A 14,639-nucleotide genomic window follows, 5' to 3' on the forward strand; every position below is an offset into this window, starting at 1 on the left:
CTTATTATACACCGAGGGGCCTGGATATTTTGTATGTGGGGAAGAACCCAAGGTCACAACCTCAGAAAAAAGGGAATTTTATAACTGAGGAGAGGAAGAATTTCTTCAGTCAGAGGCTGGTTAATCTGTGGAGCTCATTGTCAGAGTGCTGTGGGTGCCAGTCGTTGATTGTATGTAAGACAGAGATGGATAGGTCTTGATTGGTTAGGGGGATTAAGGGTGGGGGGGAGAAGGCAAGAGAATTGAATTGAGAAACGCATCAGCCATGATCAAATGATGGAAGAGATTCATTGGACTGAATTGTCTATTTCTGCTCCTGCTTCTTTTTATCTTATGGTCTTATACCCTGAGGTCCTGAAAGGTAATACATAAATTGTTTATCTTTGAAGAAGTACATTTTTAATTCCCCTATTAATTTGCCCCATGTTACTTATAGTAACATTTAGTAATTCTTTACATCTCTTAGGATGAAGGCAAATTTAGCTTTCACTGAGACAAACAGCACAACCCCCACTTGTATTACTGATCACAATATGGATCAGGCAGTGAATGTACTATCTCCGATGACTCTAGGTCTCAATATCACATTTTAAAGCAAATCTTCTTGTAAAACAAAGAACATTGCATATTATCACTGGATTGAGATATCAATTGGCCTTCTAGCAACATTGACTTGTTAATGCAACATGCTTGGTAAAGTATGTTACATAAGAACATAAGAACTAGGAGCAGGAGTAGGCCATCTGGCCCTTTGAGCCTGCTCTGCCATTCAATAAGATCATGGCTGATCTTTTTGTGGATTCGGATCCACTTACCCGCCCCCTCACGCCCTCTCTCTCAAAAAATCTATCTTAGCTTTAAAAACATTTATTGAAGTAGCATCAACTACTTCACTGGGCCGGGCATTCCACAGATTCACAACCCTCTGGGTGAAGAAGTTCCTTCTCAATTCAGTCCTAAATCTGCTCCCTATAATTTTGAGGCTATGCCCTCTTGTCATGGTTTCACCTGCCAGTGGGAGCATTCTCTTCATAATTGTTATGTTTCTTTAAGGTCCCCCCCTCATTTTTCAAAATTCCAATGAATGTAATCCCACATTTACTCAGTCTCTCCTCATAAGCCAACCCCCTCAAATCTGGAATCAATTGAGTGAACCTTCTCTGCACCCCCTCTGGTGCCAGATCATCCTTTCTCAAGTAAGGAAACCAAAACTGCATACAGTACTCCAGGTGTGGCCTCACCAGCACTCTATACAGCTGCAATATAACCTCCCTACTTTTAAACTCTATCTCTTCAGCAATGAAAGACAAAATGCCATTTGCCTTCCTAATTACCAGTTGTACCTGCAGACCAACCTTCTGTGATTTATGCACAAGGACACGCAGGTCCTTCTGCACAGTAGCATGCTGCAACATTTTACCATTCAAGTTATAGTTCTTTTTACTGTTATTCCTACCAAAATGGATGACTTCACATTTATTAACATTGTATTCCATCTGCCAGATCTTTGCCCAATCACTTAAAGTATCTAAGTTCCTCCGCAAAGTTTCACAGTCCTCTGCACACTTCGCTCTGCTACTCATCTTAGTGTCATCTGCAAACTTTGACACACTACATATCCAAATCATCTATATAAATTGTAAATAATTGTGGTCCCAAAACTGAACCCTGAGGTACACTACTGATTACGGATTGCCAACCAGGATAGCACTTAGTCATCCCCACTCTTTGCTTCTGTTAGTTAACCAATCCTCCATCCATGTTAATTCTTTACCCATAACACCATGCATCCTTATCTTATGCAGCAGCCTCTTGTGTGGCACCTTGTTGAAGGTCTTTTGGAAGTCAAGGTACAACACATCTACTGGGTCCGATTGTGCACTATGCTGTTCATAGAATTCCAAAAGATTAGTTAAGTGTGAGCTGCCCTTTATGAACCGATGCTGCGTCTGCCCAACAGAACAATTTCTATCGAAATGCCTTGCTATTTCTTCCTTGATAATAGACTCCCAAATCTTCCCCACTACAGAAGTTAAGCTAACCAGTCTATAATTCCTCATCTTTTGTCTACAAACCTTTTTAAGTAGTGGCATTCCATTTGCTGTTTCCAATCTGCTGGAACTGCCCAAGAGTCAACGAATGTTTGAAAATTACCATAAGAGCACTTGCTATTTCTCCTTCCATCTCTTTTAGTACCCCAAGATGCATTCCATCAGGGCCAGGAGACTGGACTATCCTTAGCTCCATTAGCTTGTTCAACACTACCTGTTCTGTGATAATGATGGTTTCCAGGTCCTCACCTACCTTTATCTCTTTCTCAATTACTGGCAAGTTGTTCATATCCTCCATTGTGAAGACCAACACAAAATAGCTGTTTAATGCTTGGCCATTTCATCATATTCCATGATTAAATGCCCCTTCTCATCCTCTAAAGGACCAACATTTACTTTAGGCACTCTTTTTCATTTTATATATTTATAGAAATGTTTGCTATCTGGCTTTATATTCTGTGCAAGTGTTTTTTCCATGTTCTACGTTACTTTTCTTTATAGCTCTTTTTGTGGCTTTCTGTTGAGCTTTAAAGCTTTTCCAATCTTCTAGTTTCCTGCTGATCTTGATCACTTTGTGTGCCTTCTATTTGGAGTTTGATAGCCTCCCTTATTTCTTTAGACACACATGGCAGATTACCCCTTTCCTTACAGTCCTTCCTTTTTACTGGAATACACTTTTGCTGAGCACTTTGAAAAATTACTTTGAAAGCCCTCCACTGCTCATCAACTGTCCCACCATAAAGTATTTGTTTCCAGTCCAATTTAGCCAAATCCTCCCTCATCCATTGTAATCTCCCTTATTTAAGCACAGAACACTGGTACTTTCACACTGTCCATCCATATTCTAAATTCAACCATACTGTGATCACTCCTTCCAAGAGGATCCCTAACTAGGGGGTCATTAATTATTCCTATCCCATTTCACAGGACCAAATCCAAGATAGCTTGCTCCCACATCGGTCCCATTACATATTATTCAAGAAAACTATCGTGGATACAGTCAACGAACTCCTCCTCAAGGCTACTCTGACTGAGTTGATTCAATGAATCAACATGCAGATTAAAATCTCCCATGATAATTGCCTTACCATTTTGACAGGCATTAGTTAATTATTTGTTTATTGCCCACCCCAATGCAATATTATTTGGTGGCCCATAGGCTATGCCAGTCAGTGACATTTTCTTCTTAGAATTTCTAATTTCCACCCAAATAGATTCAACCTGGTTTGCCATAGAACCTATATCATCTCTCAGCACCTGCCTGATGTTGTCCTTGAATATCAGAGCTATACCACCTCCCTTACCTACCTACCTGTCCTTCCAAATAGTCTATTACCCTTGGATATTTAACTCACAGTCATGAACATCCTGTAACCATCTCTCCATAATGGCTACTAAACAATATTCATTCCCGATGATTTGTGCCGTTAACTCATCAAGCTTGTTACGAATGTTGTGAGCATTCAGGTAAAGTGCCCTTATGCTAGTTTTCAAACCACAGCATCTCTAATAATACCTCCTGAGTTATCTTTCCTTTCTACTTTCATAGTCTACCTTGAACTTAAACCCACACATCCTAACCTGCTACTTACTTTTTTATTTGCCATCATACTTCCTGTCGTTTTCCCCTTCCCTTCCCCTCGACTCACTAGTTTAAAGCCCTAGTGACCACCCTTTTCGCTAGAACACTGGTTCCACATCGGTTCAGGTGGAGACCGTCCCACTGGTACAGACCATCCCATTGGTACAGATCCCTCCTGTTCCAAAACTGATGCCAATGCCCCATGAAATGGAGCCCCTCGTTCCCACACCACTCCCTTAGCCACGTGTTTACTTCTCTAAATTTCTTATCCCTAATGCCAATTAGCACGTGGCTTGGGTAATCATCGAGCGATTGTGACATTTGAGACTCTGTCATTTAATTTCATTCCTAGTGCAAGATAATCCCTAAACAGGTCCTCCATTCTAGCTTTGCCTATATTACTTGCCCCAACGTGGACCACAAGAACAGGATCCTCCCCCTCCCACTCCAATATCCTTTCAAGTCAGTCAGAGATGTCCTGCACCCTTGCACTGGGCAGGCAACACACCACGCAGACTCCCAATCTGGCTTGCAAATGATACTGTCTATTCCCCTAATTCGAGAACCCCTATAACAACTATTTGTCTTTTTGCTCCCCCCTCTTGAATGGCCTCCTGCACCATGGTGCAATGGTCAGCTGGCTCATCCTCCCCGCAGCCCTTTTCCTCATCCATACAGGGAGCAAGCATCTTGTAGCTGTTGGATAAGGTCAAGAGCTGAGGCTCCTCCATTCCTGAACTCAGAATCCCCCATCTGCCTCACTTACAGTCACACCCTGTTGTTCCTGATCACTGACTGAATTTGAATTACTTAATCTACCAGGTGTGACTGCCTCCTGAAACAAAGTGCTCAGGTAACTTTCCCCCTCCCGGATGTGCCGGAATGTTTGAAGCTCAGATACCAGATCATTACTTCTGATCTGAGTTCTTCCAGCAACTAACACTTGTTGCAGATGTGGTCACTGCCATTCACAATGGGATTAGGAATGAGGCAGGGAACCTCTGGGCTGAAGAGATAAATGTGATCACAATGTGATTAGCCAGCTCTCACATCATATGGCTACAGCACATCATCGGCCCAGCTATTTCTACTTAGTTACTTATTAATTTATCTAAATTGATGAGTTAATTAATTTCTAATACTTGTGTTATGCTCTTTTTCAAGCTCTCCACCCACTTCCTACCAGCCAATCAGGTCACAGCCTCCCTGTGACGTCACTTCAGTGTTTTTTGCAGCAACAGTGTATGACTAGTCAGCATGGCTTTGTGCGTGGGAAATCATGTCTCACAAACTTGATTGAGATTTTTGAAGAAGAAACAAAGAGTATTGATGAGGGCAGAGTGGTAGACCTGATCTATATTGACTTCAGTAAAGCATTCGACATGGTTCCCCATGGGAGACTGGTTAGCAAGGTTAGATCTCACGGAATACAGGGAGAACTAGCCGTTTGGATACAGAACTGGCTCAAAGGTAGAAGTCAGAGGTTGGAGTTGAGGATTGTCTTTCAGACTGGAGACCTGTGACAAGTGGAGTGTCATAAGGATCGGTGCTGTGTCCACTACTTTTTGTCATTTATATAAATAATTTGGATGTGATCATAAGAGGTACAGTTAGTAAGTTTGCAGATGACACCAAAACGGAGAGGTGTTGTAGACAGAGAAGAAGGTTACCTTGGATTACAACGAGATCTTGATCAGATGAGCCAATGGGGTGAGGAGTGGCAGATGGAGATTAATTTAGATAAATGTGAGGTGCTGCATTTTGAGAAAGCAAATCTTAGCAGGACTTATTCACTTAATGGTAAAGTCCTAGGCAGTGTTGCTGAACAAGAGACCTTCGAGTGCAGGTTCAGTATTCCTGGAATTTGAAGTTGCACGTAGGTAGGATAGTGAAGAAGGCATTTGTTATGTTTTCCTTTATTGGTAGAGTGTTGAGTTCAGGAGTTGGGCTGTACAGGGCATTAGTTTGGCCACTGTTGGATTATTGTGTGCAATTCTGATCTCCTTCCTATCGGAAAGATGTTGTGAAACTTTATAGGGTTCAGAAAAGATTTACAAGGATGTTACCAGGTTGGGAGGATTTGAGCTATAGGGAGAAGCTTAATTGGCAAGAGCTGTTTTCCCCTGGAGTGTTGGAGACTGAGGGGTGACCGTATAGAGGTTTATAAAATCATGAGGGGCATGGATAGGATAAACAGACAAGGTCTTTTTTCCTGGGGTGAGGGAGTCCAGGACTAGAGGACATAGCTTTAGGGAAGATATGAAAGGGAACTTGGGGTCAACTTTTTCACGCAGAGGGTGGTGCGTGTATGGAATGGGCTGCCAGAGGAAGTGATGGAGGCTAGTAGAATTGCAACATTTAAAAGGCATCTGGATGGGTATTTGAATAGGAAGGGTTTAGAGCGTTATGGGCGGGTGCTGGCAGGTGGGACTAGATTGGGTTGGGATATCTGATTGGCATGGATGAGTTGGACCGAAGTCCATGCTGTACATCTCTATGGCTCTATAACTAGGCCGCACACACGGAGCTCAGGGAGTTTTATACTCTCTCTGTGCTGCTATTGTTCTGCCTTCCGACTGTTCCCTGCAGACTTGGCTGCACACCCCAAGCTCAGTGACCTTTATACATACTTACTCACTCACTGCTGCTGCTTCTCCAAATGCTCCTCACAGTCTAGGCCGCACTCCCCAAGCTTTGAGTTTTATGCTCACTCTGTGCTGCTGCTGCTCCACCTTCTGAGTAACAGGGAGACATGTTGATATACCAAAGGAAGAAAATAAGCTATTGCATTTATTAGTTTGATATGCTTTAATGTCTTAACTTTTGGAGATATTCCTTTCCTCTTACAAACTTATTATTGAACTTAGATTGTTTGTGCTTGAGTCTCTTGACGACTCTTTTCCAATTGACTGAAAACTGTGAATCTAACACATAGAAATGTTTCATGTCTATTTTCCTAAAGACCCTAAATTGTTTTATATGCTGTGAAATTAACCACAACCATTAATTATTGGGATAGATTGTGGGCACCAAATCAAGATTCTACACTGAGCCAAAAGACCTGTCTGGTTAATACTAGTCGATGATGAATCATAAATGAGTCTTAACAAGAGAGACACTTGTCTTAGCAAGATATAGTTTATTGCCTGAAGGTAATAGGTATAGGTTATTTGGCTAGGTAGCCGTAGTAATTAATAAAATCAGGATACAATGATGACACATCTGACTCTATATGTGGGGCTGCACAGTTGCTCAGCAGTTAGCACTGCTGCCTCATGGTGCCAGGGATCCAGGTTAGATTCCAGCCTCGGGTGACTTACCTGTGTGGAGTTGGCATATTCTTCCTGCAGTCCAAAGATTAGGTGGATTGGTCATGGAGAATGCAGAGTTACAGAGGGGTGGGTCTGGATGGGATGCTCTTTGGAGGGTTAGTGTGGGCTGAGTGGCCAGCTTCCATACTGTAGAGATTCTATGATCAAGATGCGAAGCTTCCCTACTCCTCGAGACTGTATGATATCATCCGATTGTGTGAAGCTGAATTCAGAACTATCAGTTTATATAATATGTATTTGCTTTATCTTTAATAATTAACAGTACAGTTATGGTAAGGAAATTTGTTAATGTACTAATGCCTATCATCTGACAATAAATATTTCAGAATTAAGAATAAAATCTGTTTTGAAATTTTTAAATTATATTTACTCAGATGTGACAGGAAGTGGAAAATGACTTACATTCTTTGCTGTTTTTGATTTGATTGCAGGGCCAATTGTGTAAATACTCAGAACTCAATTTCATAAAACAGGAGAACACATTACAATGGTCAATAATAAGAAGGAGATTTATCTCAACTTTGGGAACTGATTGGCAGAAACAGAGAAGTGGACATTCATTTACTGACAGTTTGTGTTATGGACTACTACTATCTTAGAGTCATAGACGCATACAACATGGAAACAAAACCTTCAGCTTAACAAGTCCATGCTGAATATAATCCCAAACTAAACTTGACCTACCTGCCTGCTCCAGGCCCATACGCCTCCAAACCTTTCATATTCACGTATTCATCCAAAAGTCTTTTAAACATTATAACTGTACTTCTTCAGGAAGTTCATTCCACATGCAAACCGGCCTCTGTGTAAAACATTTGCCTATGTCTTTTCTAAATTTCTCTCCTCACTTTAAAAATGTGTCCCCTCGTCTTGAAATTCCCCATCTTAGGGAAAAGACAACTACCATCAACTTTATTTAGATCTCTCAAACTTTTGTAAACTTCATTCAGGTCACCTCTCAACTTCCTAACCTCCAGTGGAAAAATATCCCAGTCTATCCAGCCTTTCTTTATAACTCAAACCTTTCATACCCAGCAACATCCTAGTAAATCTCTTCTGAATCCTGTCCAACTTGATAATATACTTCCTATAACTGGCCAACCAGAACTGGACATTGTATTCCAGAAGAGGCCTCACCAATGTCCTGTACAACCTCAACATAACGTCCCAACCCCTATACTCAAGAGGACTAAGCAATGAAGACAAGCGTGCCAAATGCCTTTTTAACCACCTTGTCTATATGAGACACAAGCTTTGAATAATTATGTATCTGCATGCCTAAATGCCTTTATTCTACAACACTACCCAAGACCCTACTATTAGTTTTATAAGCCCTACCCTTGCTTGATATACCAAAATGCATTACCTCGCATTTATCCAAATTGAACGTGATCTTCCATGTTTCAGCCCATTGACCCATTTGATCAAGATCCTTTTGCAATGTCAGAAACCTTTATTCACTGAAATGCCACCAATTTTGGTGTCAGCCACAAACTTACTAAGCATACCTTCTATATTCTCATCCAAAACATTTATATAAATGAAAAATAAAAGAGGACCCAGAACCGATCCCTGTGGAACACTGCTGGTCACAGGCCTCCAGTCCAAGAGGCAACCCTCCACCATTTCTCTGTTTCCTGCCAGTAAGCCAATTACGTATCCAATTGGCAAGCTCACCCTGAATTCCACGTGGCCTAACTTGATGAATTAGTCTACCATGCGGAACCTTGTCAAAGGCATTACTAAAATCCAAATAAACAATGTTCACTGCTGTGTTTTTGGTAACTTCCTCAAAAAACTCAATCAAGTTTGTGAGACACTATTTTCCTTGCACAAAATCATGTTGACTATCCCAAATAATTTTTTATCTCTCCAAATGTCCCTAAATCCTATCTTTTATAATTGCCTCCAACAATTTACCCACAACCGAAGTCAGACTCTAAGGCCTAGAGTTCTCCAGTTTCTCCTTACAACCTTTCTTAAACAGAGCTACAAGATTAGCCACCCTCCAGTTATCAGGCACCTCACCCATATTTATAGATGATGCAAATATTTCTGCAATGGATCTCAATTTCCTCCCTTACTTCCCACAAAGTTTTGGGATATTAGATTAGGTCCTGGAGATTTATCCACATTTATATTCTCCAAGGCCTCCTGAACTTCCTCTTCTGTAATGTGAAGATTATTCACTTAGTATCTCTCCCATTCCTGGGGTTCAACACGAAGACAACCTCCTTGATCTTTAACAGGCCCTACCCTCCCTCTAGTTACTCTTTTGCTCTCAATGTATTTGTAGAATCTCTTTGGATTATCCTTAAATCTTATCTGCCAATGCTATCTCATATCGTCCTTTGTCTTACTGATTTCTCTCAAGAATGCCCTTATTCAAAGATTCAAATGAACCAAATTGTCTATATCTAAAATAAAGACTATTATTCTTGACTAGAATCTCAATATCTTTATTCATTCATTGTTCCTTAATCTTATCACTCCAACAAGAACAAAATGCCTCTGAACTCTTGAATGCCTTGCACTTGTCAGATGTCCTTTTATCTGCGAACAGCCTAATCAACTTCTTGTCTCATAGCATTAAAAATTTGCCTTACTCCAATTAAAATCTTTAACTTTTATGGAAGGCATATCCTTTTGCATAACCATTTTCAAAGTAATAGAATTATAACTACTAGACCCAACGTGTTCCCCTACTTTTACTTCAGTCACCAGCCCTGCCTTATTGCCTAAAAGAAAGTCTAGTTTTGCACCTTCCCTAGCAGGAGCATTCACATATTGATAAAGAAAATTTTCTTGCCCACATTTGACAAATCTTTCACCATTCAAATCCTTAATGTAGTAATCCAAGTCAATTTCTGGAAAATTAAAATCCCCCATTATTACAGCTCTATTATTCATACATATATCTCAGATCTCCCTTTTTTTATTTGTTTTTCTATAGTACAATCCCAAAGTGATCTTTCCTTTTTTAAATTTGTAATTTCTACCGATATATATTTTTCGCTGGACAATTTTTCAGAAATACCTTCCTTGTTACAGCAGTAATGTATTCCTTAATCAAAAACGCCACCCTCCACTTCCTTTCCTATCTTCCTATAGCATCTCCAACTTGGAACATTGAGCTGCCAGTCCTGTCCATCTCTCATCCAAGTTTCTGTAATAGCTATGACGTGTGAATCCCATGTTCTTAAATGTGCCCTGAGTTCATCAGCCTTTCCTCTAAGACCACTTGCACTGAAATAAATGCAGTTTAGTTCTTCAGTTATTACATACTCAACTCTCTCTCGTCTTTCTTTTCTAATTGACATGCTCTCCTCACATTCAGTACCTTCCCCATCAATCCTTTCATTTACACTGCTACTTAGAATGCCTCCACTCCCCCGCTCTAACAATGTAAAATCTTCCTTAATATCTATTTGATAGATGAATAGCCACCGGAGACTTTGGAATTACTTTTTTATCTTTCCTGACAGTCACCCATCTATATGACTGATCCTGCTGGGTAATAACTTTTCTAAATCTACTAGCCATCTCATGCTGCACCTTAAATGTGGCCTGAACAACATTAAGGCTTAAAAATATATATATATATATATATATGTCCCTTTCCAGTTTAGGTAAGACCATCCTTTTTGAACAGGACGTTTCTATCTCAGAAGACATTGCAATTGTCCAAAAACCTGAATCCCTGAACAATAAACCAGGTCTTCAATCATTGATTTCTCATTTAACCTTCCCTCATTTGAGTTTAGCATTGGGAGTAAACCAGAAATTACTACTTTGCAAGTTTTAATTTTTAGTCTTCTATCTAACCTCTTACATCTGTCTCTGTACTGCTTTAATCTTTTCCCTAAAAACGTAATTGCTACCAACGTGTAAAATATTTTCTGGCTTCTCAATCTCACCTTTAACAACATACTTGAAAAGTTTAGAGAGATCATTAATCCTAGCACCAGGAAAGCAACAAACCATCCTAAATATATGCTCACTGCCACAGAATCTCTTATCTGTGCCCTTGACAGGACAGTCCCCTATAATAATAATAATTCTATTAAATCTTGTCAAATGCTGCCTAACATAAGAATCAGTCCAAAAACTGACTGGCCCTTCCATTTTGCTCAGAGAGACTGTCCCTTTCAGCAGTTCCAAAAACTGAATGTCTATTTGATAGAGGAATAGCCACCGGAGACTTTTGAACTACCTCCTTAACTTTCCTAACAGTCACCCATCTATCTGACTGATCCTGCTGAGTAATAACTTATCTAAATCTACTAGCCATCTCACTCTGTACCTTAGATGTGGCCTTAATAACTTTAAGCCTAAAAAGAGGATGTTTCAATAACACCTTATATGTAAAACAAACTACCTTTCATTACTTACAGAAATGAATGTTAAAATGGAAAAAAAAACTAAATATATATATACATATCAAACATATAAACACTTAAAATAAAATCACTTAGCTGATTAACTGAATAAAAACAATTATTTTTCAATAAACTTGACGAAGAAGAAAAATCTTCTTCAAAGCAGACCACATGTAGGACCCTCCAGAACAAAAACACGACTCTTTATATAAAAGGAAACGGTTTGGTTTCTGAAACAAAAAAACCTTTGCAATATAAACAAAAAAACTGTCTAAAATACATAGACTTGTTAATTTCTGAATGACAAATAAAAGAAACCAGCCATTCACTGGAGACCTTTAAAAACCTTGTATTAAGAAAATGTCCATTTGAGAAAAAAAGTCACAATATTTTTGTTTGTTTTTTGTCCCCCCAATGTTAATAAAACAAAATGGAAAAAAAAATCTTATATTAGTAAACTATAATGACTATACTGACTGCATCAAAAGCTATAATAAATCTTTAACTAAGCCTGCAAACCCAGGATAAGCTGCAAGATCCACGTAGCTCTGACTTTTGAAATTATTCCTGAAGTTATCTGAAATTTGCTTAACAATGCAATCAAAATCATCAAGGACTGAAGCTAAGTACTTAGATAAACAGAATGCTGCACTTTTATATGTTTCTGACTATTATTTGAAACCAACAATGTATTGTCATGTAACACAAATGTTTGTACCTCTGTTTTGTCCACAAATGTATTATGTGGTCAAGTTTGACATTTGGTCAAAGAAGCACACTGGCTTGCTGGTTTCCTACAACAGCAATGCAATGACTACAGTGTTAACAAGCAAACTTCATTTATATCCTTTATCTGTGCTGTGGGGGACCAAGGAGTGTTCTGATAGCAGTCTTCCAGTTGAGATATCTGTCTTCTGTGCCAGCAAGACACTGAGTGAGGCCACAATTACAGAGGGGGATCCTTGAGAAGCAACTCAGATTACTTTCATGGAACCTACATGACCTGATAAAAATCATTGTCAATGTCCCTCATCAGCTCCCATTTTCTCTGGCACATGCTTCAGTGAGTTTAATTCTAAAATGACAATCCTGATCCAACAACTACTGATTCACACATGAAAAGGAGTGTGCCTCTGAAAACAAACAAGAATTTAGGATACTTAATTATTGGATCCTTTCCAAGTGTTACCAAGTTCTTCATTTGTGCAGTGCCAATGGGGCAACAAGGCTTAACAGATCATATTGAGTCTAATCATACCCTGTTCATACAGGTAATAGAAATGATAATTGATCCCATATGGATTATATCCACCTTCTGATTTATCCTTTAGAGAGGCCAATTTTTCTAATGACTGTGAAACAAGCAGCAGCAATAAAACAATGCTTTCCTTTCACCTGATACTCTTAACTGTTTATATCCACTTTTACTCTGGTTTAATCCTCCAAACCTCACTACTGGATAAAAAAAAAAATCATCAGGTTAAAATAAAACTGAGGAGATCAAAAATAAAGAACAAGGATTGGGACTAAAATTGAGAAGGTCAGTGATCCTTTGTGATTTGGAGGTGCCAGTGTTAACATACACATACACACACACACACATTTACTTGCTTTGTTTATATATTCATTAGGATGTATATATATTCTAATTGATTTATAAATGACAGCAAATATTTATGGATAATGATAACATTGGTGAGAATTCTGATGAAAAGAAGACAATTTTATCCATCGTTTTCTGTGAACATGTTGGGATTGCACATAAATACTAATTATAAAGCAACATTTATAGTGCCTTTTTGAATATGACCAAGATCTTAAAATATGCCTGCAGTCAAAGTTTGATTTTGAATTGTAAATCATTAATGATGACATTATATTTTGCTTGTCGATCTCAGGATTGCAATTGTTTCGAGGTGTAAGTGTTGAATCTAGGATGATGGACTGGACTGGAGAATGTGATTGATAATTGTATGTAATGAAGTTGTTATGAGGATCTCATTCACTTGTTTATGCTCTGCCTGAAGGCAGATGTTTGGTTCATTGTCAGTTTTTATCAGTGATGGCTTTCAATTACATTCCACTCATAGAAGCAGGACAAGGAGATAGGTTCCAAACATACTTCAGATAGAATGGGAAACAAACAGAACAATAGAATCATGTCTACTCTCCATCATAAGGTCAGAAGTAGGGATAGTCGCTGATGATTGCACAATGTTCAGCACCATTCATGACTCCTCAGATATTGAAGCAGCCCATGTCCACAATATCCAGACTTCAGGTGATAGGTAACATTTGCACTTCACAAATGCCAAGCAATGACATCTCTAATAAGAGGCAATACAACCACCATCTCTTGACATTCATTGGCTTTACCATCACTGAATACCCCACTGTAAACATACTGTTACCTTTGACTGGAAACTCAAGTGGACTTGTCACATAAACACAGTGGATTCAAGAGCAGGTCAGAAGCTTGGAATACTTCTGAGCAACTCACCTCCTGACTTGCCAAAGCTTTTTACCATCTACAAGGCAGAAGTCAAGAGTGTGATGGAACACTCCTCACTTGCCTGGATGGGTGCAGCTCCAACAACACTCAAGAAACGTACATCATCCAAGACAAAGCAGCCCATTTGATTGTCATCACATCCACAAGCATCCACCAACCCTCAGCAGCAGCAGCGTGCAGTACCTACAAGATGCACTGCAGAAATTCACCAAAAGTCCTTAGACAATACTGGGGACTAGGAGTATTTAAGAGATACACGGTATGTATATCGGATTAAATATCCTTCACCTTCCAAACCCATGACCACTACCATCTAAAAGGACAAGGGCATCAAGTACATAGGAACACCACCACCTGCAAGTTCCCCTCCAAGCAACACACCAAACTGATTTCAAATCTGTCTGTGTCAGCTGTCTGAATGAACAGTGCACATTGCACTATTCCCCCATCTTATTCCCATAACCCTTCCCATCCCTCCTTTTCAGCTAATAAACAAATTTTATCAGTGTATGACTATTTGCAGTATGAAAATGGTTCTCGTTATGTTTACTTGCTTAATTTGCCAACTACCCTAATTCTGCTCCATCGCCAGCGGGAACAGGATTTCCTATCCTTTCTGTTCAGATTTCTCATTAGATTGAATATCTCTATTAACTTCCTATTAAACTTCTCTTCAGGAAAACCGTTCCAGCTACTCGAATCAATGTACGCAGTTGAAGTTCCCAATTACCTCAACCAACCTTGTGAATCATTTTTGCACTCTCTCTAATGCTATCATATGTT

The 14,639-nt window shown here is 39.4% G+C and overlaps 1 protein-coding gene across 1 annotated transcript in view; it reads left to right on the forward strand.

Annotated features, from left to right (window-relative positions):
* Positions 1-14,344, forward strand: part of LOC122556567 (organic cation/carnitine transporter 2-like) — a 67,877-nt gene extending 53,533 nt beyond the window's left edge. Inside the window, exon 10 of the mRNA XM_043703380.2 lies at positions 7,397-14,344. Within this exon, the coding sequence (XP_043559315.2) occupies positions 7,397-7,433 (37 nt within the window). The 3' untranslated portion in view covers positions 7,434-14,344. The remainder of the gene's footprint in view (positions 1-7,396) is intronic.
* The last annotated feature ends 295 nt before the right edge of the window (positions 14,345-14,639 follow it).

The sequence above is a fragment of the Chiloscyllium plagiosum genome, unplaced genomic scaffold (genome assembly GCF_037043375.1).
Source record: "Chiloscyllium plagiosum isolate Xiang-an unplaced genomic scaffold, Cpla_swu_hap1 HiC_scaffold_16, whole genome shotgun sequence".
In the NCBI taxonomy this organism is placed as follows: Eukaryota; Metazoa; Chordata; class Chondrichthyes; order Orectolobiformes; family Hemiscylliidae; genus Chiloscyllium; species Chiloscyllium plagiosum.